The sequence below is a fragment of the Ursus arctos genome, unplaced genomic scaffold (genome assembly GCF_023065955.2).
Source record: "Ursus arctos isolate Adak ecotype North America unplaced genomic scaffold, UrsArc2.0 scaffold_26, whole genome shotgun sequence".
NCBI classification, from domain to species: Eukaryota; Metazoa; Chordata; class Mammalia; order Carnivora; family Ursidae; genus Ursus; species Ursus arctos.
This window is the reverse complement of record NW_026622941.1, coordinates 4,045,494-4,072,475: the sequence shown is the minus strand read 5'-3', so window position 1 is coordinate 4,072,475 and position 26,982 is coordinate 4,045,494. Positions and strand designations below refer to the sequence as shown.

At 40.2% G+C, this 26,982-nt stretch overlaps 1 protein-coding gene across 4 annotated transcripts in view; it reads right to left on the bottom strand.

The window, feature by feature from the left end:
- TULP3 (TUB like protein 3) overlaps window positions 1–26,982 on the bottom strand; it is a 68,927-nt gene that overhangs the window by 12,026 nt on the left and 29,919 nt on the right. For 2 of the 4 annotated variants that reach the window (XM_026502669.4, XM_026502670.4), the window contains exons 2-4: window positions 19,635–19,686; window positions 10,199–10,358; window positions 9,360–9,536 (exon numbers count right to left, since the gene is read on the bottom strand). In XM_026502669.4, coding sequence (XP_026358454.2) covers window positions 9,360–9,536; window positions 10,199–10,358; window positions 19,635–19,686 — 389 coding nt within the window. Of the gene's footprint in view, window positions 1–9,359; window positions 9,537–10,198; window positions 10,359–14,609; window positions 14,755–15,721; window positions 15,751–19,634; window positions 19,691–26,982 lie in introns of those variants that run through there. The other 2 variants (XM_026502672.4, XM_057318775.1) reach the window with 2 other exon arrangements.

Here is a 26,982-nt window from a genome sequence, read left to right as displayed (position 1 = left end):
TAAAAAATTAATCTCAAATGAAAACATATATCCACACAAAAACTTATACATGAATGTTCATAGCAACATTATTCATAATAGCCCAAAGTGGAAATAACCCAAATGTCCATCAACTGATGAAGAGAGAAACAAAATGTGGCATATCCATCAATGGGATGTTAATTTGACAATAAAAAGCACTACGACATGGAAGAACCTTGAAAACATTACGTTAAGTGAAAGGAGACAGTCATAAAAGACCTAGCATATGACTCTATTTATATGAAATATTCAGAATAGGCAAATCCACAGAGATGGAAAGTAAATTGGTAGTTGCCTGGGCTGAAGGGGTCGGAGGGAAATCGGCAGTGACTGCTAATGGGTATGAGGTTTCTTTTGGGAGTTGTGAGAATTTTCTAAAACTGATCGTAAGGATGACTGCAGACCTCTGTGAATAGATTTGGAACCACCGAATTGTTCACTGTTCACTTTGGTTTTTTTCTAATTTTATTTTTTTATTGGGATATAATTGACATCTAACATAATGATTCAATATTTGTATATATTGTGATATGATCACCACATTAAGTTTAGCTAACATCCCTCACCACACACACTACAAATTTTTTCTTTCCTTTTTTTAAATTTTTATTATAATCACCAGGTGCTCATCAGACAAGCACACTCCTTAATCCCCATCACCTATTTCCCATCCCCCACCAACCTCCCCTCTGGTAGCCATCAGTTTGTTCTCTATAGTTAAGAGTCTGTTTCTCGGTTTGTCTCTCTTTCTCTCTCTCACTCTTTTTTCCCTTTGCTCATTTGTTTTGTTTCTTAAATCCCACAGAAGTGAGGTCATACGGCATCTGTCTTTCTCTGACTGACGTACATCACTCAGCGCTATGCCCTCCAGCTCCATCCAAGTGATGGCAAATGGCAAGATTTCATTCTTTTTTATGGCTGCACAACAGTCCTATTATATATAATCATATAAAATATGAATATATATTCATATAATACATATATTCCAGATCTTATTTACCCATTCATCAATTGATGGACACTTGGGCTGCTTCCATATCTTGGCTATCATGAATAATGCTGCCATAAACTAGGGGTGCATGTATCCATTTGAATTAGCATTTTTGTATTCTTTGGGTAAATAGTCGTGCAATTGCTGGATCATAGGGTAGTTCTATTTTTAATTTTTTGAGGAAGTTAACTCCATACTGTTTTCCACAGTGGCTGCACCAGTTTGCATTCCCACCAACAGTGCCACATCCTTGCCAACACTTGTTATGTTGTTGATTGTAGCCATTCTGACAGGTATGAGGTGATATCTCATACGATTTTGATCTGCATTTCCCTGATGATGAGTGCTGTTGAGCATCTTTTCATGTGTCTGTTGGCCATCTGGATGTCTTTGCAGAAATGTCCATTCACATCTTCTGCCCATTTTTAATTGGATTATTTGTTTTTTGGATGTTGAGTTTTACAAGTTCTTTATGTATTTTGGATACTAACCCTTTATTGGATGCGTCATTTGCAAGTATCTTCTCCCATTCCGTAGGTTGCCTTTTAATTTTGTTGTTTCCTTTGCTGTGCAGAGCTTTTTATTTTGATGCAGTCCCAACAGTTTATCTTTGCTTTTGTTTCCCTTGCCTCAGGGCACTTATCTAGAAAAAAGCTGCTACAGTGGAGGTCAGAGAACTTACTCCTGCCTGTGTTCTTTTCTAGGATTTTTATGGTGTCAGGTCTCTCTTAGGTCCTTAATCCATTTTGAATTTACTTCTGTGATTGGTGTAAGAAAGTGGCCCATTTTCATTCTTTTCCATGTTACTGTCCAGTTTTCCCAACGCCATTTGTTGAAGAGACTGTCTTTCCCATTGGATATTCTTTCCTGTTTTGCCAAAGATTAATTGACCATTTAATTGTGGGTTCATTTTTGGATTTTTCCATTCTGTTCCATTGATCCATGTGTCTATTTTGGTGCCAGTACCATACTCTTTTGATTACTACTGCTTTGTAATATAACTTGAAGTCCAGACTTGTGATGCCTTCAGCTTTGTTTTTCTTTTTCAAGATTGCTATGGTTATTCAGGGCCTTTTGTGGTTCCATACAAAGTTTAGGGTTGTTTGTTCTAGCTCTGTGAGAAATGCTGTTGGTATTTCAATAGGGATTGCATTAAATGTGTAGATTGCTTTGGATAGTATAGACATTTTAACAATATTTGTTCTTTCTAATCCCTGAGCATGGAATGTCTTTCCATTTCTTCGTGTCATTTTCAATTTCTTTCACCAGTGTTTTACAGTTTCCAGAGTACAGGTCTTTCACCTTTTGGTTAGGTTTATTCCTAGGTATCTTATTATTTTTGGTGCAACTGTAAATGGGATTGTTTTTTTAATTTCTCTTTCTGCTGCTTCATTACTGGTGTATAGAAATGCAACAAATTTCTGTACATTGACTTTGTGTCCTGTGATTTTATTCATTTATCAGTTCTAGCAGTTTTTTGGTGAAGTCTTATGGGTTTTCTACATATAGTAACATGTCATCTGCAAATAGAGGAAGTTTTACTTCTTCCTTACCAATCTGGATGCCTTTTACTTCTTTCTGCTGTCTGATTGCTGTGGCTAGGACTGCCAGTACTATGATGAATAAAAGGTGACGCTGGACATCCTTGGTTTTTTTTTCCTGACCTTAGGGGAAAAGCTCTGTTTTTCCCCATTAAGGATGATGTTAGCTGTGGGTTTTTCATATATGGCCTTTATTATGTTGAGGTATATTCCCCCTGGATCCACTTTGTTGAGGGTTTTTATCATGAATGGATGTTGAACTTTGTCAAATGCTATTTCTGCGTCTACTGACATGATCGTATGGTTTTTTATCCTTTCTCTTATTGCTGTGATGTAGCATGTGGATTGATTTGCAAATATCGCCCTTGCAACCTAGGAATAAATCCCACTTGATCATGGTGAATGATTTTTTAATGTAGTGTTGGATTCAGTTTGCTAGTATTTTGTTGAGGATCTTGCATCTATGCTCATCAGAGATACTGACCTGTAGGTTTGGGGGATTGGGAGGCATCTTTATCTGGTTTTGGTATCAGGGTTATGCTGGTCTCACAGAATGAATCTGGAAGTTTTCCTTGCTCTCCTATTTTTTGGAGTAGTTTTTTTTTTCTTTTTTTAAGATTTTATTTATTTATTTGACAGAGAGAAAGCACAAGCAGGGGAAGAGACAGACAGAGGGACAGGGAGAAGCAGGCTCCCCACTGAGCAAGGAGCCCAATGTGGGACTTGATCCCAGGACCCTGGGTTCATGCCCTGAGCCGAAGGCAGATGCTTAACAGACTGAGCCACCCAGGTGCCCCTATTTTTTGGAATAGTTTGAGAAGAATAGGCATTAATTCTTCTTTAAATGTTTGGTAGAATACACTTGTGAAGCCATCTGGTCCTGGACTTTTGTCAGTAGCTTTTTTTTTTTTTTTTAAAGATTTTATTCATTTATTTGACAGAGAGAGAGAGAGAGACAGCCAGCGAGAGAGGGAACACAAGCAGGGTGAGTGGGAGAGGAAGAAGGAGGCTCCCAGCAGAGGAGCCTGATGCGGGGCTCGATCCCAGAATGACAGGATCACGCCCTGAGCTGAAGGCAGACGCCCAACGACTGAGCCACCCAGGCGCCCCTATCAGTAGCTTTTTGATTACTGATTCCGATTACTGATTTTTTTGGCTACTTATTTTTCTGGTAATTGGGTCTGCTCAAATTTTCTATTTCTTCCTGTTTCAGTTTTGGTAAGCTACACGTTCCTAGGAATTTATCCATTTCTTCCAGGTTGTCCAATTTGTTGCCATACAGTTTTTCATAATATTCTCTTATAACTCTTTGTGTTTCTGTGGTGTTGGTTGTTATTTCTCCTCTCTCATTTGTGATTTTATTTGAACCCTTTCTCTTTTTTTCTTGACAAGTCTGGCTAGAGGTTTATCAATTTTATTGATTTTTTCAAAGAACCAGCTCCTAGCTTCATTGATCTGTTCTATTGTTTTTTTCTAGGTTATCCTTTATTTCTGCTCTAATCTTTATTATTTCCTTCCTTCTGCTAGTTTTAGGGGTTGTTTGTTGTTGTTGTTGTTGTTGTTCTTTTTCTAGCTCCTATAGATGTAAGGTTAGGTTGTGTATTTGAGGTTTATCTTGCTTCTTGAAATAGGCCGGTATTGCTATAAACTTGCCTCTTAGAATTGCTTTTGCTGCATCCCAAAGGTTGTGAACCACTGTGTTTTCATTTCCATTTATTTCCATGTACTTTTAAATTTCTTCTTTCATTTCCTGGTTGACCCATTCATTGTTTAGTAGCATGTTGTTTAACTTCCATGTATTTGTGGTCTTTCCAGAAATTTTTTTCTTGTGGTTGACTTCTAGTTTCATACCATTGTGGTCAGAAAAGATGCATGGTATGACTTTGATCTTTTTGAATTTGTTGAGGCTTGTTTTGTGGCCTAATATGTGATCTATTCTAGAGAATGTTCCATGTGCATTTGAAAAGAATGTGTATTCTGCTGTCTTAGGATGGAATATTCTGAATATATCTGTCAAATCCATCTGGTCCACTGTCTCATTCACAGCCACTGTTTCCTTCTTGATTTTGTGTTTGGATGATCTGTCCATTGATATAAGTGGGGTGTTAAAGTCCCCTATTATTGTATTATTTTCATTTAGTTCTTTTATGTTTGTTGTTAACTGTTTTATGTATTCGGTGCTCCCATGTTGGGTGCATAAATATTTAGAATTGTTATATCATCTTGTTGGATTGTCCCCTTTATGATCATATAGTGTCCTTCTTTGTCTCTTGTTACAATCTTCGTTTTGAAGTCTATTTTGTCTGACATAAGTATGGCTGCTGTGGCTTTCTTCTGACATCCATATGCATGAAAATTTTTCTCTATTCCCTCACTTTCAATCTATAGGTGTCTTTAGGTCTAAAATGAGTCTCTTGTAAGCAGCATATGGATGGGTCTTGTTTGTTTGTTTGTTTTTTTATCCATTCTGTCACCCTATGTCATTGATTGGAGCATTTAGTCCATTTACACTCAAAACTAATTATTGATAGATGTGTATTTATTGCCATTTTATTACTGGTTTTGTGGTTGTTTCTGACAAATCCTTTCTGAAGGATTTGTCGAATCCTTTCTTGTCTTTCTCCCTTTCACGGTTAGCTGGTTTTCTTTAGTGATATATTTGGATTTCTTTCTCTTTATTCTTTGCAATATTTATTAGTGGTTTTTGATTTGTGGTTGCCATTAGGTTTGTATATAATATCTTCTGCATATAACAGCCAATATTAAGTTGGTGGTTAAGTTTGAAACCATTCTTTATTCCTCTCCTCCCCTCATTTTAGATATATGGTATCATATTTTATTTCCTTTTATTTTGTGAGTTCCTTGACTGATTTTTTACAGAAATATTCATTTTTACTGCTTTTGTGTTTCCTACCCTCATACTGTCATTTTTGGTCTTTCCACTCAAGAGTCCCCTTTAATATTTCTTGCAAGGCCGATTTAGTGATCACAAACTTCTTTAGTTTTTGTTTGTCTGGGAAACTCTTTATCTCTCCTATTCTGAAAGATAGCCTTGCTAGATAAGAGTATTCTTGGCTGCAGGCTTTCCCCAATTCAGCACCTTGAATATATCATGCCACTCCTTTCTGGCTTGGAAAGTGTCTGCTGAAAAATCCGCTGAATATCTTTATGGGGTTTCCTTTGTACGTAAGCGTCTTCTTTTGCCTTGCTGCTTTTATTTATTTATTTTTTTAGATTTATTTGTTTATTTGAGAGAAAGAGAGCAAGTGAGGGAGTGAGCGTACAGGGAGGAGGGGCAGAGGGAGAGGGATTGTCTCAAGCAGACTCCATACTGAGTGCAGAGCCTGACACAGGGCTCGATCTCACGACCCCGAGGTCATGACCTGAGCCAAAACCAAGAGTCCACCACTCAACTGACTGCACCACCCAGGGGCCCCTGCCTTGCTGCTTTTAATATTTTTTTCTTAATCACTATATTTTGCCATTTTAATTACAATATGTCTTGGTGGGGCTCTGTTTTTGTTGGGGTGCTCTGTGCCTCCTGGATGTAGATATTTGTTTCTTTCCTCAGATTAGGGAAATTTTCAGCTATTATTTCCTCAAATAAATTCTCTGCCCCCTTTTCTCTCTTCTTCTTCTTCTGGGACTCCTATAATACGAATGTTACTAGATGGAGTCACTGAGTTGCCAAAGTCTATACAGTGTTCCATAATTCTTTTTTCTCTCTCTTGATTATTTTCTGTTCCTGTCTCTTAAGTCATTGATTTGTTCCTCCGCTTCTTCTAGCCTGCTGTTCATTCCATCACTTTCCTCTCACTTTCCAAGCCAATTGCTTTGGGGATTTGTTTTCCTGTGTGTTAGTCTGTCTCTTGCCCTTTTCCATGACTGCAGCTCCATCCCCACCACAGCAGTCATGATCCATTTCTCTCCGAAACCGTGTCTCCACACTTCCTACCTTCTTCAATGTGGCCTCTTCTCTACCTTTAGTTGGGAGTATGTTCTGCCAGTCTTCAGGTCAATTTCTGGGGTATTCAGGATGATCTGATAGTTATCTAGTTGTATTCATGGGGCGAGGTAAGCCCAGGGCCCTCCTACTCTGCTGCCATCTTCCCCTCCCACACCCACTGTTCACTTTAAATGGGTGAATAGTATGGTATGTTAATTATATCGCAATAAAACTATTCTAAAAAAATTATTTTGTGAAGGACATTTTTTCTTTTGTTTTCTAAAATGTTAAGCTTTTGTTCTTTTGTAGCAAAAAGGCATAAAACTTCACAATCATGGATATTTTCACTTAGTACTATGTTTGCAAATGCCATTTTTATACCAAGAACTCAGCTTATGTGAATATGTGTCTTAAGATGGAGATCAAAAATTTCTCCCAAACTTGTAGAAAAACCAAACTGGACCCACTTAAGGGACATAATCTGCCAAACTGACACATCGTAGATCTTAATCAAGAAAATGCTCAATGGGTTTTATGGTCAAGATGCAACTTGTTGAGATGTAAAAAGGCATTAATCCATCTGGTACCAAAAAGCCAGTTCTTAGGAAAGACAACACAGCAGTCACTTTATAGGTGAAAGGGGACAACTCAGTATTTACAGTAAGGGATATAGAACTAGACTAAGAATCAGAAAATCTAGGTCTGCCACTACTCAGCTCGATGCCTTGGCGATACTTAGCTTCTGGTTCAACAAAGGCTGTCTTTGCTCTGACTCCTCCACATCGTTCACTTTCTTTTGTCGTAATAACAGTGGTAGTAAAATACTAGGGAAGTGCCACAATCACATTCCACTTACACACAGGGAAACAGAGGCAGAGGAAAGTGAAGCTGTGATCCCCCTTTCCCAGCCAGATGTGGCAGAGTTGAGATTCAGAACCAAGCAGGAACCCGAGTCTCAGAATTATGCTCTGACCCCCTTCACCACAGCCGCTGGCACACCCTGTGCTCCCACCACCTGTCCTGGTTTTCACAACATATCACGATTTTATACCCAATGCCTTTGCACATGTTCTTTCTTCCTCCCAAGTTTGTCACCTTACCAGCAGTGTGACCAAGGACAAATTACTTAGCCTGTCTGAGAGGCTACATATAATTACATATGTAATACATATAACTTTCTTACATGTAAATGGACAGACTAATATATATGAACGCCTCAAAGAACTGTTACAAATATTCAAGTTTATTTATTTACTTTTTTAGTAATCTCTACACCCAACGTGGGGCTTGAACTCACGACCCCGAGATCAAGAGTCAAATGCTCTTCCAACTGAGCCAGCCAGGCGCCCCTAGAAATTTTAAATTAATTGGGATAATGTATGTCAAGTGCCTGACATACGAGAGACACTCAAAATGTCGGTGTGCAACTGCTCTGAGAGATGCAGTGGTACACAGGACACCATGCGTTTCTCCTGGCTCAGCTTGAACCCCAGCTCCTTGTCCCTTCTCATTGCCCTGGCAATGTAATTCTGTTTCTCCCGGGTTTTTACTCTTGCATATACCACATTATAACTCTAGGTTAGGCCACCAGCCAAAACATCTTCTCCCTAAGCTTTCCTGCTTCCACACTTGCCCACCCACCTCCAATTAATTCTTTATGGTGCAGGGTAATTTTTCTCAATTTTCCCATTAAGCCCAAATCTGCTGATAATATTCCTCAGGTTAAATTCCCTCATAGGTTCCAGTTACTCTTCAAATAAAGTCCAAATTCCCAATATGGCCTACACTGGCCTATATAATCAGAGCCCAATTACCCCTCCAGGCTCACCTCTCTAGTCCCTCTTCCCACCTCACCCGCTCACAATGTATGCTCCAGCCATTCTGAACTGGCCAGTTCCTCCTCCTGTACCAGGCTGTAGCTCAGACATCAGTTTCTCTGGAAAGCTTTCCAAACCTTCAGCTCTGGGTTAGGTACCCCTCTCAATGCTCTCTTGGCTATTTAAGTACATGATGCCTCAATTAGAATAAACACTTCAGGAGGGCAGGAACCTTGTTTACTACTGTAACCTACATGCCTCTAACAATGCCTAATATACAGTATATACTCAATACGTATTTTCTAAATGAATGAATATGTGAATCTGTTTGAATGTACATCTGTTCTACCATTCTCTGGCAGAATCTCCTGATTCACACAGCCCAGGCCCTATAATGTCTACCTATCACTAAGTAGGTACCCAACAAATATTTATTCATGACTGGTTTCAGTCTTCTCATCTGAAAAGGGGACACTTAATTTCTTCCCACTAGAAAATCATTTTTCTAAGAAGGAAAGAAAACTGCAAGAGATCTCTGAAATGTACAGGAATATCTTTGGAAGTGGTAACTCCAACTGGCAGAAAGTAGGCTCTAGTGAGAAAAGTATTAGCCTAAGTATATCTTGATCCAATTTGTGTTTCTCTTCAGCCACTACTTCTCTTTCCCCTTATCACTAGATCCACAAAAACTTGAAATGGAGGCCAAGTAGGGGTGTTGAGTGGCAACTTTGTCAAAAGAAGGCAGTGGGAACTAAAAATAAAATGTCAAAAACAAATAGTCACATATAGTAGCTAATGCTGCTGATAATTTATCTGTAATTATCTTATTTTTCTCAGGCAATAGGGTAAATACTACCATGGTTGACAATAGTCAATTCTCAGATGTCAAAGATGCCTAATACTGTCACCTCTGTAAAGCCATAATCTATACTCCAAGCAATTCTGAATCATCTAGATTGTTAACTGACAATGAAACAAAGGAAAGGAAAAGATTATATGCGGCTAAGATGATTAACTGCCTTACAATCATTACCAATCCTCACCATGTTTTTGGAGAATTTCCTGGAGATCTGGCTTGGACACAGTCTCCAAAGTGCTTTCCCCATCAACACTTCCTTCGGTATCCTCTTCTGTAGCAGAAGAGCCTACTGAGAGAACATGAAGTTTGGTTTCCAAATCTTGAGCATCTGGCTTCAAGAAGGCAGCTGGACCATCAATGCCTAGGGTCCAAAAGAGAGGAAAAAAGAGGGAAGTGTTATCTCTGATTTGGCTGGCTGGTTTCGGTGTATGTGCTCAAAATTAAGAACCACCCAAGCATTTCACTTCTCCTTCCTGAACATCCACGCGGACGTTTGTTAATAGAGTAACTCACACCAGTGTTCATTTTATTAACATGTTCTGAGTGTTACTAAATAAAATATACTTGATGTTACGCTTTAGAAACTAAAGAATGAGAGCGTGAAAACAAAGTAGGTCTGCCAAAGTTCAGGTCCTGTCTAAGTCAACAGCTCACCACCTCACGTGGTCCATTGAGTCCTATCGGGAGACTGGGTGCTCTCTACGACTCCTGGCGTCATGGTTAACTCTGCCATGATGCGACAATCAAGACTGTAAGTTCCTCAAATAGGCCCTTCTGGACTAACTCATTTGGCAATGAAAACAACCCAGTTCTAGGACGGACACAAACTTCAAAGATCCTCCACTGATTAAACCATTGCTTTTATTGTAACTCAAAGACCCAGAACGTGATCATGAAAATTTACGAAGGTACCTAGTAACGATGCTAATATTGTCCCTCTGGTCCATCTGAGAATCTTCCTGCCTTCTCCTAGGTTTATGAAAACTGTACCCAAGTGGGAAGAGATGCTGCCTAAACACACACCATGCAGGATGACATCGTTCTGTGGGGTGTGAGGTTCCACCAAAGGAGTTTGCTCCTCGCCACCTCTTGGCTTTGATCGACGTAGCCTTGCTTCTGGATTTGGCTGTACCATGAGTGGCTCAAGGCGTTTTTTTCTCTGCTTCTTCTCCAGCAGTGCTCTCTAGGGGAAAAAAAATGTGGTATGATAGCCAGGAGAGTTATGACAAGACCTACCTGCTTCGAACATCTACAGTTTTTCACTAATCCTCACAAACCTCTTGTAAACTAATTTATCCTGCTTGAGACATGGGAAAATTGAGGCACAGAAAGGGACAAGGATTCACTCGTTTCGTTTAATAAATATTTACCAAATACCTTTAAAGATCTATTTAAAATGATACAAATGCACTTCTAGCCTAGCTGAGGCCATGATCCAAGTTTATTTAAAATATTTATAGTAATTATCATATTATTATCCAAGCACGGTCACCAGTTTAAAATGTATAAACACTTATGCATAGGGGAAAAGGTGAAGAAATGCAGTAATGATGATTACTTTGGGTTGCAGAATATGGCTTTTCCCCCTTTTTGTAGTTTTCTATATTTTTTCCTAAATTTTCCTACTTTTATGATTGAAAGAAAAAATAAAACCTATTATCCTCTAAACCTCAACTTATTTTCCTATTTTAATCAGCTACAGAGTAGTAAGTTTTGCTTTCTTGCTCGTTTTTACATAATTAGAAATCAAACAAATCTGGGCCAAGGATAAAAAGGGAAAAAAATTACAGTTGGAACATTCCAAATAGAAAGCAATCAACACTGGGGCTAAAAATGACATAGAGACTATGGCATCAAGGAAAGTCAGGGGAAAAAGCATGAGAGACTATGAGGAAAAAATCTAACAAGATGAAAAGGAAGGTACTAGCACATACATTATTTTTAAGCTTTGGCAAATAAGAGCTTATAACACCTGGAAATTATTATGGATCCGGGATATTTCAGAATAAGAAAGTGCCAAACTCCAAGCTAAAAAATTAAGCCATGATTCTAAAGCAAAGATATTATAACCTACTTCATTGTTTCTTAGGCAAAAAGCTATCTACTTACTTTTTTTCATTGATACAGCTTTTAAAAAGTGCTACAAGAAAAAAGAGTCACTCCAAGGTTTGAGACTATCAGTAGGAAAGGAAATATGTTTTTCCTCAATGGGGCTGACGAAAGCTTGTGGATTCATTCAAAGGACATGGAAGAAACAGAAGTATTCTTTGCCCAACCTTGTGAATAAGAAAAAAGACTAGGGAGCTAAGATAATGTGCCCAAACAGACTATCCTATCAAGAAAGAGTAAAGGTTAGGGCAAGCTGGGAAGGAATAATTGAAGTTTCTGAGATTATTTTGAAACTCATGAATTAATATGAATAGATGGACCTTAATGTAACAGGAACAGGAAATATACAAACGGCTATGATGAGCTTCTCCCCACAGAACTGGCTGTTGTGTTCTTCTAACCCAAAGCAACTTGAAGTCTCACATAGGGGATGTGCTGAAGAGATGGGAAATATGAAACATAGAGACATGAGAAACCCCCATCTGCTCTATGTGGCCAGTTATCTAGCCTTGTATAGTCTCATAACTGGCAACAACAGAGGGAGCAAAAACACAGGCCACAGCTAATCCATTTTGTTAACATATGTGAAGTACAATGTTCTATGGAAAAGGGGACATCTGGGGTGCCTGGGTGGCACAGTTGGTTAAGTGCCCGACTCTTGATTTTGGCTCAGGTCATGATCTCAGGGTAATGATATGGAGCCCAGCATCAGGCTCCATGCTCAGTGTGTGGTGGGGGAGGTCTGCTTAAGATTCTCTCTCTCCCTCTGCCCCTCCCCCCACTTGTACTCCCTTCCTCCCTCCCCCCTCTCTCAAGAAAGAAAGAAAGATAGAAGAAAGAAAGAAAGAAAGAAAGAAAGAAAGAAAGAAAAAAGAAAGAAAGAAAGAAAGAAAGAAAGAAAGAAAGAAAGAAAGAAAGAAAAGGAAAGGAAAGAAAAGAAAAGAAAAGAAAAGAAAAGAAAAAAGAAAAGAAAGGAAGGGAAAGGGAAAAGAGAAGAAGTATTGGTCCAGAAAAGGGGGGCCAAAGAACAACAATTTGGCAGAGTTTATCCAACCCGTCCAAAAACAGAGAAATGCTGACACTAGTAGACAAGAGTATTCAATTTACTAGGAGAGCTTATTCACTTTGTGGACAAGAAACTACGTAAGACTTCTTCGTGGCTTTGATGAAATGTCCCTCGGCACTACTAATTCTATTTCCCCAGATACCCTGCTTACCAATCAGCCATCTACTTGTCAATTAACTTCTTAGGTATCATATTTCCAGGAACAGGGAATCATGACCAGCAGAGATGAACATATACTGGCAAATCCGGAGTTCTCATTGTAAATTAATAGTGCCCGGTTTCATAATTGACTGTTGTGAATTTGACTAGCGGGAGTTTGTGCCAAAGGACCTGGTTACATTTAGGTTCACCGACAAAACCAAGTTTTTAGGCCCGTAAAGAACGGACTAGACTCTCAACCACAGAGATCCTGCGAATGCATCTGGTGAAGCCGTTCTTCATCAACTTCGATACTGGTCGAACTCATTTAGATCAACCACCTGAGGGAAAACAACTAACAAACCCCCGTAGATTTGAACTGTGAACCCCAGGGCTAAAGCTACCACGTTACAGCACTAAATATATCCCACAATTGTCCAAATTTGTAAACAAGAGAAAAATCATAAAATATCTACCAAATTGCCATCTTGGTGAAAAGTGTCGCCTGATTTAGCATTCTAATCACCCTTACATAGCTTGGATGAGGGAGAAGGTAGGTGTTGATTGAGCTTCTAGGCGGCAATGTCAATTCACATTTCATTTACGTTTTACCCGCCCTAAAAAGCTGTCAACGAGGCCTCATCAACAACGTTAAAGGAAAGACGGGCAGTCAGGAAGAGAGCCGCAGGTGACTGTTGGATGCCGTAAGCGCAACCAAAATATTGCTTTCAGGACTGTGTCACATAAGCCTTTAAATGTCCCAATTCCCTTGGAAACTGAATAACTCAAAGAATCCATCTTCTCCAGAATGTGGTGGTACGTCCTATTATCATTCAGGGAGCAAAATACTGAATGGTAATTCCAAAATAAGTGAGGAAAGAAGGAGAGTAGATGGGGGGGGCAGGGATTCTGACAGAGGGCTTCATTTTATAAAATAATAAAGCTCAGGCAAGCCTCAAATTAATGAGAGCGTGACATCACTCATTCTCACTTTTCCACAAAGACTCCCTAGAGCTGGTGGGGTGGTTACAGTGTGACGCCCCTGGAATAGACTGGCTGACCACCAGGTAAAGATCAGAACGGCTGCCCGTGATCTAACAGTTTGGCTAAAAATAACTAATCTTCCTGGCCCACAAAGTGAGATCATAAGAAGACAAGGCCAAAATTTTTAAATCACACTTCTTAAAATATCAATTCAGTACACCGAAGACCACCTCTCTTAGAATGATAGGTTCAAACAGATGGGCAACCTGACCCAAAAGGACTGCGTTGTATTTCAACCCATTGTCCAGCAGATGGCATAGATGTTCTTCACTTAAAGTGCGTCTGCGTCTGAGGAACATCGCTGGAGGAGCCTAAAAATCTTCACAACCTGTCCCAGCTAAGGTGTCCACATACCCAGAAAAAAATGAGTACCCCAGTGAAACTAGTAAAAATAAAAGAAAAATACGCCCAGTGAGAAAGAGTATCTTTTCAATAAATGGTGCTTGGGATAACTGGGTATCCCCACGCAAAAGAATGAAGTTGGAACCTCATCTCACACCATATATAAAAATTAACTCAAAACAAATCATAGGAAGTGTAAGACTCTTAGAAGAAAACACAGGGGCAAGTCTTTATAACCTTGGGTAGGCAATGGTTTCTTAGAGATGACACCAAAAGTGCAAGAGACAAAAGAAAAAATCAACTGAAACTCTATGCTGAAAATGATACCATCAAGAAAGTAAAAAGACAACCCACAGAACTGAAGAAAATATTTACAAATAATATTTCTTTTTTTTTTTTAAGATTTTATGTATTTATGTGACAGAGAGACAGCCAGTGAGAGAGGAAACACAGCAGGGGAGTGGGAGAGGAAGAAGCAGGCTCCCAGCGGAGGAGCCCGATGTGGGACTCGATCCTGGAACGCCGGGATCACGCCCTAAGCCGAAGGCAGACGCTTAACAACTGCGCTACCCAGGCGCCCCTACAAATAATATTTCTGATAAGGAACCTGGATCAAGGCTATATAAAGAACGCTTAGAATTTAACAACAAAAAGACAATAACCCAATTTAAAAATGGGTTTTCTCCATTTCTCCACGCCTCCAAAGAGAACATACAAAGAGCCACTGAGGGGCACCTGGGTAGCACAGTCGTTGAGCGTCTGCCTTCGGCTCAGGGCGTGATCCTGGCGTTGCCGGATCGAGTCCCACATCGGGCTCCTCGGCTAGGAGCCTGCTTCTTCCTCTCCCACTCCCCTGCTGTGTTCCCTCTCTCGCTGGCTGTCTCTCTGTCACATAAATAAATAAAATCTTTAAAAAAAAAAAAAAAAACAAAGAGCCACTGAGTACGTTTTAATGCTCCACATCATTAGTCATTAGGGAAATGCAAATCAAGACTACAGTGAGATACCACTTCGTACCCACTAAAATAGCTATAATCAAAGACAGACAATAATAAGTGCTGGCAAGGATGTGGAGAAACGGGGCCAAAGACATGGCTGGTGGGATGTGTACAATGGTTCAGTGATGTTGGAGAACAGTCTGGCAGCTCCTTAACATGTGAAACAGAGAGTTACCCTATGACCCAGGAACTGCCCTCCTGTTACCCGAGGTGTATTAGGTGTGCCTTGGGATACCTATACTTAGAAACACCAGCCAAGAGACACGAAAGCATCTCCGCACAGAAACTTGTACACGAATACTCAGAGCAGCATCACCGGTAATAGCCAGAGTGAAAATCACCCAAATGTCCGTCAACTGATGAATGGATTAACAAGATGTGGTGTAGCCACAACTAGGAATGTTATTCAACAATAAAAAGGCCTGAGGCACTGACAGAGGCGACAACACGGTTGAATCTCTTCCCAAACGACCACGTATTGTATGATTCCATTTGATACAAGGTCTAAAAATCATTACTGCACTTTAAGTGGGTATATATTTACAGTCTGTGAATTTGATCTCAATAAAGCTGTTCAAAACCCTATACTGGACAAAAATAGCCATGTGCAAATTATCTGTAAACCTAGGATTTCCGAACATTAAAACCTAAGATTATACTATCAGGGGAAAAAAGACAAATATGAAAGAAACTAACCTACTCAGTACTACTGAAACCCGGACGATGAAAGAATGAGTTAAGAGAAGGGAAAAGGTCTGTGTGGAAATAGGGTAAGCTAAAACTTACAGCGAGAGTTACCTAGTGTGTCTAGTACCATCCAAGGCAGGAGTGGCCCGGTCAGATACTCACCTATCTCATTCCGTCGGCGGGTGTATCGCCTTAGTAGAAATGAATTAATTATATGATTACACAATGATATTTACCATAAATATCATTTTACAAATTCCATTTGCTCTGATTTCAAACTCACCAGGCCACTTCTCTAATTGTAAACTTGCCACACACTTATCTGACAGGGCTGTGATGATAGCTGACTCTCGTACAGAGTACATTAGAAATTAGTAAATTAATCCCCTGGTTTAGATTCATCACTTACCATATTGGTTAGTATGAACCAATCCTCATGAGACTTATAAACTTTGGCTACTTTTAGCAAACTTTCTCAGCCTACAAAGTTCATGACCAATGACTCTCAACCATGGGGACATTCCCACAACAGGACTCCTAAGAGGTTAATCTACTGTATACTTCAGGCAGAGGTGGGGAGAGTAAGGTTCCCTAGCCTCTCCCACCTCCACTGACTATCACTCCTACATTAAACCACTGTCATGGACATGAGAGTGCATGGTCTCGGATAGCTTGGCATGCCCTGGACTGAGAGCCTTCCACCAAGATCCTACCAGCCTCTGAGGCCCAGACTGAGCAGCAGCCTAGCCTTCCTCAGGGTATCTCCATCTCAGCTCTAACTTCCATACTCTCAGATCCTCACATTCTATTATGTGATCCAGCCTGAGCTCACTTTACAGATGAAATAGTGGGACCCACAGAGTTTAAGAATCTTACCTAAAATCACACAGCTAATTAACAGCAGAGTAAGAATCGGAACCAAAGTCTTGGGATTCCCAGCCCAACGTTTTATTCCTCCTGTAGTGCTGCCATTTGAATGCTCAGCTTGCCTGTGTGGAAAGTCCCTTACCCCCTGCTGAGCAAGCTCCTTCTCACGCCTGAGGCATGCTTCAGGCCCTTCCAGTATTCTCACAGGCTATTTCACACCCACATTTACACATCAGACTTTTTGAATTTGAAAAAATTCCTATAAAATTTTATATCTGTACATTCATTGACTACCTCTGCTAGAATACATTAGAAGTCAGTGACAGTCTCCAGGGGCGCCAGGGTGACTCAGTCAGTTAAGTGTCTGGCTCTTGATTTCAGCTCAGGTCATGATCTTAGGGTCATGGGATCCAGCCCCACGTCAGGCTCTGTGCTGGGCATGGAGCCTGCTTAAGATTCTCTCTCTCCCTCTTCCTCTGCCCCATACCACCTCCCTCAAAAAAAAAAAAAGTCTGGGATGCCTGGGTGGCTCAGTCAGTCAAGCATCTGCCTTCGGCTCAGGTTATGACCTTGGGGTCCTGGGATTGAGTCCCACATCAGGCTCCTTGCTCAGTGGGGACCCTGCTTCTCCCTCTGCCTGCTGTTCCCTCTGTGCTCTCTCTCTTGCACTCTCTCTCTCTGACAAATATATAAATAAAACCTTAAAAAAAAAAGTGACAGTTTCCAGTAAAGAAATAAGCCAAGTAGAAGAAAGACTTTTCATCAATATCTTTTCAGTGTTATTGGAATCTTTACCATATGCTTTTATCGCCCATATAAAAACATAATTTTGAAAAAGCTGTGCCATAAAAGGCTTACAAAATCCCAACATGCACATATCACATGCAGCATTCTCACTGTAAAGAATAAAAATTACCAAATATCTGGGCCACCTTTTATTTTTTTCCAATGTTAGAAAGGCTTGTTTATTTCACACCCTTCACCTGACAACTTTACAGATGCTAGGTGGTTCTCTGCTCAGAAGCAGCCCATCCCGTGGAGAACGCTGAGACAGCCACCTGTCATTGCTTAGAAGTTTGTTGCCATTTTCCTGCAAGGCTACGAAAAACTAGATTTGCTTAAAATGTCCCTCAGTCTCTTTAGAAAGATTTTATTTTATTTATTTTTGGAGAGAGAGAGTGCAGTAGGGGGGAGAGGGAGAGGGAGGGAGAGAATCTCAAGCAGTCTGCTGAGCACTAGCTTGACCTCACAACCCTGAGATCATGATCTGAACTGAAATCAAGAGTTGGACGCTCAACCGACTAAGCTCTCGGGCGCCCTTCCCTCAGTCTCTTTAAAGGAAGCCAGCTGGAGGGAAGCTACAGCTGCCCTATTAACCTCAGCAGTGATTTCGAGGAAGTCTATCTATAAAAAGCACTACGGCCAGGCTCCCCTGGGACAGGTCACCCATGCCAGGGTCTCCAGCCTTTGGAGCCCAAGCACCCTGGGGATCACTAAGCCTGGAAATGGATTTCACCAACACACACCGAGATGCAGGTGCCAGGCTGGTGGGGGCGCCGGCCTTCCCTGTGTGGAAGGTGGGCTCTGCATACCCAGCTGTGCAGCCATTCCCGCGGGGGCCCACGGACAGGCAAGCTCTGTCCTGTGTGTGTCACCTGGACGCAGGGAGAGCCCGGGGCAGCTGGGGCCCAGAGGGCTGGGCCCAGGGGTCTCTGCCCTCACTGGCCAGCCCTCTGGGGCCCTTGCAGGGATTGGGGAAGGGGTGAAGAAGCTGTGATTGTCATGTGCCCAGTCAGGCAGCTCTGGACTGGCTGTGGCCCCCACTCTTATTCAGACGTTGAAGCCAACTGAGGTAGGCAGCTGGAGTGCCCCAGATGCTCCTCTCCTCTCACTTCAGGACACAGCCCATGAGGCGGGCCAGGGGCCTGAGCAGACGATGGAGGCCATCATGGCCACTTAGAAGCCAGAGGTCTCCTACGGTGGCAATGACTTGCATACAGAGGATCCCTGAAGACCACTGGGCAACGCTCCCCTTCCAGGCACAGGTGAGGAGGCCGAACCCCACCAGCTGGTGATTGGAGTGGCAGTGGAACGGGACGAGAGTCCCTAGATTAGCGCCATGGCCACAAAAGACTTCGTAGGTGCCATGCGGGGGTGGCCGTACAGGAGCAGGAGCGCCAGAGCCTTCCAGGGGTGGGCATAGCATTCCGACCCGCCAGGGCCTCGCCCTACAGAGGGTGGCCCCGCACATCCCTGCACGCCATGCAGAGACCTCTCTCCCAGTTTTTAAGGATTCCACCTTGAAAGCAACTTACTATACTACAAGTCCCCTTTTTAATTCCAACATTAGCATAAGTAAGAAAAAACTTTAGAGGTATGTTTAGGCACCTACAGAGTCCCACTTTGTTAATGATCCTACCTAGGTAGACTCAAGCTATAGAATGTCCTGAATTAAATAACGTGCATACGAAACTGCAAATGGGAAAGCAACGGACGTTGGATATAGGTTCTAAGCTGACTAATAACGATTATCATAGCAAATAACGATGTACAACTGTTCATTTATTTCTTTCTTCTCTCAAATATTTAGTGAAGGATTAGTATGTGCCCAGCCCTACACTAGGAACTTCTGATATAATAATCATCATAAACCAACTTGGCTCCAGTTCTCATGGAGCTTACCCTCATGGAGGAAACAAACATAAATCAAATCACTGAAAAACAGAATTAATATGTAACTGAAAACTGGGACTGGTATTGTGAAGAAAATTGTGCTGTAAGCAGTTGAGGTTTCTAAGCAGCCAGCAGCATGTTCAGATCTGCATTTTAGAACAAGAAAAAAATCTTGTACTTAAATGAAATTACAGTGCAGACAGGTATGTAAGGCAGCAGGACCAAATTACTACATAGAAATATAGTGTTAACATTCTTCTCATTCTTAGGAGAGGTGCCAAGGAATTTTCAGTGATTAGAAATCCAAGGCCATTTTTATGGCTGTGCTCCTGGAAGCACTTTGGTCTTGCCAGAGCCCAGGGCCTTGGTTCAGCAAATACTACCTCCAGACACTGCTTAGTAACATCAAAGCCTTTTCCTCTCCTGTCTTCTTTCCGTGACCCTGCCAAGACTTCAGAGTCAAGACTCTCAGCATCATGGTCAGTATAGCTGCCCACTTATTGCAAAACAGGAGGGAGACTCCTGATTTACTCACCTGATTATCTAGTTTCAGCTGTCGAAGCTTCATGGTCTCATCTTCAAAGGCACTGTTTAAAAAAAAAAAAGAAGAAAAAAAAAGCATGTAAAGAGAAAATTCTGTTAAAACCATGTCAATTTCATCTTTTCCATGTATTTACTCCTTTGGGCTGTTTGGAACCAATTGATTCTGCCTCAGAGAAAGCATCCATGTCTAGATGTTACCCATGCTGACCGCAGGAGGACTTGCCATCCTTAATGCCACACTTATTCCACAGAGGACTTCAGGAGACTGAAGTACCCAAAGAGTTTAAAAAAAAAAAAAAAAAAAAAGATGTAGTGAGGCACTTGGGCAGTTCAGCCAGTTAAGCATCTGACTCCTGATTTCGGCTCAGGTCATATCTCAGGTTTGTGAGATCAAGCCCCATGTGGGCTCCGCACTGGGCATGGAGCCTGCTCAAGATTCTCTCTCTCCCTCTACGCCCCCCCCTTCAAATACATAAATCAATCTTAAAAAAAAAAAAAAAGGATGTAGAACACAGACCTCCATGCATGCAGGGATTTTTTTTTTTAAACCGTATGTTGAACATTTACTATAGGCCAGACACAGTGAAGTACCTTACATGCATTATTTTATTAATTCCTCAAAACAACCCTCTGAATTAGGTACTCTTTATTTTTCACACTTTGAAGCTGGAGAAACAGACGTGGAGGGCCACACATACGGTTAAACAGCAGAAACAGACCATAATCCAGGTCTCTTTGCAGAGTCTAAATTCCACCTAAAAATCAAATCTATTTTTCTTCCTTTTTGGAGCTAGTTCTAGGAAACAGAGAATGACACTATAATGGGGCTCAGGGCAGGCTGCCCCCAGATATGTCAAAGTGGCACAGTGGTAATGCTGAAGTAAAGTTTGCTTGAGAAACAGCCAATAGAAGCACATTCTGACCCTCCTCTCTGTCCCCCTGAAAGCAGGAAATAAATTTCCCATGTGAAAGGTGCCCTCCCTGTACCAGGAGGTAAAGAAATATCCTTTTTTTCATTATAATCATTTTTTTTATTATATGTTAGTCACCATACAGTACATCCCTGGTTTTTGATGTAAAGTTCCATGATTCATTAGTTGCGTATAACACCCAGTGCACTATGCAATATGTGCCTTCCTTACTACCCATCACCAGCCTATCCCATTCCCCCACCCCCCTCCCCTCTGAAGCCCTCAGTTGTAAAGAAACATCCTTATCATCAGAGACAGAGAATTCAAAGCCTAGAAGTCAGTATACACAAACTCTGCTTAATGTCTTCACTCATTAGTAACCAAGACTAAGTTTCTTTGTCTTGTCAGTTCTTCACAAATTTATTGTTTCTTTTTCTAAAAGGTATATAAACCATCTGCTTTGGTTATTTCTTAGGCCCCTACCTATAAGAACTCCTTATTTACAAAATTAATTTTTTTCTCCTATTAATCTGTCTTGTGTCAATTTAATTATTAGACCAGCCAAAAGAACCAAGATGGGCGGGGTAAAAATCTCCCCCACCCCAACAACTATGTATAGTATCTTACTACAGCCCACTGATTTCCTTAGGATCTGGGCAAGTCATTTAACTTACTTTTCAAGTTTGCCATTAATAAAACATGATGCCAGTCACGCAAGGAGACTCTAAGAATGGATGAACAGACGAGACTTAACACCACGAGGAGACAGATTTGTTTGATGGAAGAAAACAACGACAAAAACGGAATCAAATTACTGTCTCCAAATCTTTTTGAACTTCTCGAAAACTCTCTTGGAAGCTGTTTCTATTTTTCAAAATTTTCTAATTTAAGATTTTATTTTGTAACTCATCATTCTTGGAAAGAGTAGAGTATGAAACATGGCAAAAATGGTTCCTAATTATTATTTATAATTACTATTATTTATTTGTATTATAAATTGTTACTGGGAGCTTACTCTCAGAAAAACCATGAATAGGGGCGCCTGGGTAGCGCAGTCGTTAAAGCGTCTGCCTTCGGCTCAGGGCGTGATCCTGGCGTACCGGGATCGAGTCCCACATCAGGCTCCTCCGCTATGAGCCTGCTTCTTCCTCTCCCACTCCCCCTCCCACTCCCCCTCCCACTCCCCCTGCTGTGTTCCCTCTCTCGCTGGCTGGCTCTCTGTCACATAAATAAATAAAATCTTAAAAAAAAAAAAAAAAGAAAAAGAAAAACTATGAATAGAAGGTCCTATTTAAGAAGAGAAATTCCATGGCTACAAAGGGAAGCATGGCTTTTCCTGCATTTGCGGTAAAAATACCAAAGCATCTATCCACAGCTTAATGGTTTGCCACTACTTTCATATATTTTAGAAGGTGTTATGCATTTTAATAATGCATAGCAACTTGGAATTTATGTACTATCTCCAAGGCTCCTCCTGCCTACTAACCTCTAAGCAGATTTAATAACCCCTTAGATATAGATATAGATGACATTCTGGTTCTCTGACAGTTCCGCTCTATTAATTTCCTTATAAACTATGTGCTTAAAAAAAAAAGCTGGGTATTCAAAATAAATCATCTCCTTTTTCCCAGTTCAAAAACAGATAAACAGGACCGCCTGGGTGGCTCAGTCGGTTAAGTATCAGACTCTTGATCTCAGCTCAGGTCTTTTTTTTTTTTAAGACTTTATTTATTCATTTGAGAGAGAGAGAGAGTGAGAAAGCATGAGTGGGGGGAAGAGGCAGAGGGAAAGGCAGACTCCCTGCTGAGCCAGGAGTCCAATGTGGGGCTCAATCCCAGGACCTGGAGATCATGACCTGAGCCGAAGGCGGATGCTTAACCATCTGAGCCACTCAGGCGCACTCAAGTGCCCCTCAGCTCAGGTCTTGATCTCATGGTCGTGAGTCTGAGCCCTGTATTGGGCTCTGCTCTGGGCGTGGAACCTACTCAAAAAAAAAAAAAAAGAGGGACAAATAAACAAAAATATCAGATATGATATACTCAGGCCTTGACTTTGTGGGCGCCTAACATTTCTGCTAGATATGTTCCTCTTTCCTTACTGTTTTTAATCCTCATTCATATAGTTTTAAATCCTAGCTTTATGAATACAGTGCTAGAATATTATCAGTATTCAGTGGATAGTAGGATAAATTCAAAAAAATTCTACATAAAACAACAAAGACACAGTGCCTAGGTGATTCGGTTGAGCAGCTGACTCTTGGTTTTGGCTCAGGTCATGATCTCATGGGTCATGAGATCCTGTGAGACCCGAGCTGGGGGTCTGCGCTCAGCAGGGAATCTGCTTGAAGATTCTCTTCCTCTACCTTTGCCCCTCCCCTGCACTCTCACCCTAAAATAAATAAATAAATCTTTTTTTTTAAAAAAGAAAACGACTAAGACAAAAAATTATGAATATAAATATATATAGGAAAAAATTGTGAATATATAGGAATGGGTAACATGGTATAAAAATGCACTGTTATGTACTAGTATTTTCAACAGCTACTGCTATTAATCTTGTTTTTCTTCTACCTCACTCTGCTCTCAACACTAAACCAGAATTACAAAATCCCCCGGCATGGAAAAGATCCTATCCCACCCCCACCCCATCCCTACACACACACACACACACACACACACACACACACACACACAATGCTAAAACCTCCTCTCACAGTAAATTCTGACACACAACTAAAGTCCTCAAACATTTCTCTTAAGGCCTCTAATAGTGAGGAAATCAGGTGTATCTTCAATGCTATCTTGACACCACTTAATTCCTTTCAAGCCTGGGCAAGCGGAACAGACAATTTAAATAAACACGTTTTGTTTTGCCCTGAACAAAAGAGGCACGAAAGAGACGCTATGTAATTGTAACATTTAGATACCTCCTATACATCAAAAGCTACCACTTCTTTGAGCTCTAGTTTTAAATTATAATTTAGTAGAAATAACAGATATTTATATACTTATAATAATCTGAACTAGAATTTCTAGTCTAACCTGGAATACGATCTTACTAAATTTGCATTTTCTCCTTTAATATTCTCTTTCTTTCAAACAAAGTTGTTTAATAGCAAGCCTAACCAAGCCTGGTTAGTAAATCAACACAAAACAGAAAGAATTCCTACACAGTAAAAGAAATGCAATTACTGTATTTCCTCCCATTTTTGTCATGGAAAATTTCCTATTTACTTATACAAACAGGGAAAATCCTAAATATACATCTTAGAAAAACAGATCCAACATTCGAGCATGTCATACAATTATGCCCACGGAGCACCATTCTCTTGAACTACTCTCCATTATATATATGTGCATCATATACATAAGGTAGCATAATAGATATTTAACATATAATCCAATGTTCATCACGATAAGTGTAGTCACCGTATCTGTCAACACAGAACATTATTACATTATTGACTATATTCCCTATGCTATACTTTTTATCCTTTTATAACAGGATGTTTGTATCTGTGAATGCTTTCCACCTATTCACCCTATTATTTCTTTAATTGAAAGGATTTTTGAGATAGTATATGTGTTATAAAAAGGTTGTTGGTGCCAGACCCTTCTTGTACAATTTTTTTTCTTTCTAGTGTTTTTCTTCATCGATTATAAAAACGCATACTCACTTTGTAAATTTTGAAAAAATTTATAAAGAAAATGAAAGTCTCTGGGCCCCTGGGTGGCGCAGTTGTTAAGCGTCTGCCTTCGGCTCAGGGCATGATCCCGGCGTTCTGGGATCGAGCCCCACATCAGGCTCCTATGCTATGGGCCTGCTTCTTCCTCTCCCACTCCCCCTGCTTGTGTTCCCTCTCTCGCTGGCTGTCTCTCTGTCAAATAAATAAATAAAATCTTTAAAAAAAAAAAAAAAGAAAATGAAAGTCTCTTCCTAATTCTACAATCTTGAAATATCAAGGAAACAAACATCTTTACAAATATTTCTATACATTTTAATATATTTGAAATAATGTTTATGATTTTTATACCATTTTAACTTAAGATATCATAAGCATCTTTAATGTTATTATATAGGTTTTTGAAATATAATGTTAAGTGGCTATATAATAGTCTACCACACGGACATTCCATAAATTTTTTTTTTATTGCGGTAAAAATAGGTACCATAAAATGGAACATTTTAATCATTTTTAAGTGCACCATTCAGCAGTGTTAAGTACATTTACATTTTTGTTTGCATACAAATTTTTATAGCAGCATTATTCACAAGAGCCCAAAAGTAGAAACATCTCAAGGGTCCATCAACTAATGAACAGGTAAACAAAATCTGGTTTATCTATACAATGGGGTATTATTCAGCCATAAAAAGAAGTAGGTATGGAAACATGGGAGAACCTGGAAAACATTATGCTACATGAAAGCAGCCATCAACAAAAGACCACACATATTATATTCCATTTTTTTAAAGATTTTATTTATTTATTTGACACACAGAGAGAGAGAATGAGCAGGAGGAGGGGAGGCAGAGGGACAGGGAGAAGCAGACTCTGCTGAGCAAGAAGCCCAACACGGGGCTCAATCCCAGGACCCTGGACTCGTGACCTGAGCCAAAGGCAGATGCTTAACCAACTGAGCCACCCAGGTGCCCCGATATGATTCCATTTTTATGAAATGTCCAGAATAGACAAATTTATAAAGGCAGAAAGTAGATTAGTGATTGCTTAGGGTCATTGGGGAATGATAGCTAAAGGGCACAGGATAGCTGTTTGAAGTGATGAAAATGTCCTAAAATTAACTGTGGTGATGGCTTCACACTTTAGTGAATATACTAATAACCAGTGAAGTGTATATAATTTAAAGGGGTGTATTGTATGGTATATGAATTATATTTCAATAAAGCTGTTATTGTAAAAAAATTCCATGAGTCTATACTAATTCTAAATAAATAAGTGGTATAACAAAGATCTTTGTTACAGAATAATGCCAACTAATAAATATAGAATGAATAATAGAAGTAGGATATCATGACTTTATAACCACCATATTAATAATTGACTCTTGCAAGAAACATTGATGGATCCTATAACCATTGAGTGAAGCAGGATATTCAACACAATCTCAAGTATCTCCCCCACAGATTATATTAATTACAAAGAGGAAAAGGTAACATTACAATGAGGAAATCTGGACATTACCTTAACCAAATGAAGGGATACAGCAACTATGATGGGACAGACTGACATATGGTATTCCCTGATGTGATCTACTGAAAAGAATACAAAATAATGTATGCAACATTCCTGCCAACAATGTTTGTCCTAAATCTATTCAAGAGGAAACAAACCAAATGGAGGGAGATTCTGCAAGACAACTCTCATGATTCTTCAAAAACATCCTTATCAAGAGAGACAAAAAGAACAGTTCTAGGTGATAGTGGAGGAAATTTAAGAGAAATTTCTGGCAAGAAAATATAACACATAATCCTTGAGTTATAGATCAAAACATACAGTAAAGACTATTATGGGTGCACTGAGGATATCTAACTATAAACGGCACATTAGACGAGGGTATTCGTATATTAACGTGAAGTGTCCCGCATGTGATAATAGTGTTGCGGCATGTAGGAGTGCGAATAAGGTAGAAATAATGAGGCAACAGGAACAGGGTAGTGTGGACGGGGGAGCCACACTTCTCTGAGTATCCATGAGTCCATAATAACATAGATAAATAAATGAATGAAAAAATGAATAAACGAAGAAGGTACAGCTCTTCCTTACAGAAAAAGAAATCCAATTTGAAAACATAAAAGGAATGATGGAAATAGAAAGTCACCAAAGGCAAACACCACAGTAATATTACTGCAGGCAAGAATCATCAATGGATGCTAAAATTAGTGGGTGAAAGTATGATGGGAAACAGGATATTTGCATAGTCTCAAAGTATCTGCCCACAAGATAATTACTGATTGCAAAGGGAAAAATAGTAACTTTATAGTGGAGAAACCTGGAAGACAGCACCTTAACTAAGTGATTAACATCACCAGCAAGAAGACACAGCAACACCACGCTCCTCCTGATACGATGTGCTGAGAAAGGCACAGCATCATGTTGGTGGTGTTCTTGCCAAAAACGCACAGCCTTAATTTAATCATGAGCAAACAGCCCAGGAGCCCAAACTGAGAAACACGCTAACAGAATAAATGGCCAGTATTCTTCAAATGTGTGAAGATCAAAAGGGATGAAGGTGAGTGAGAGGTACAACTTTCCAGTTAAGGGATGAGTAAGTCACGGGGATGAAAGGTACAGCAGAGGGCATGCCATCAATGGCAATGTAACAGCCTTGTAAGGTGACAGACGGGAGTTACGCTTGCAGTGAGCACAGCACAGAGCTGCTGAATCACTATATGGTACACCTGAAACTAATG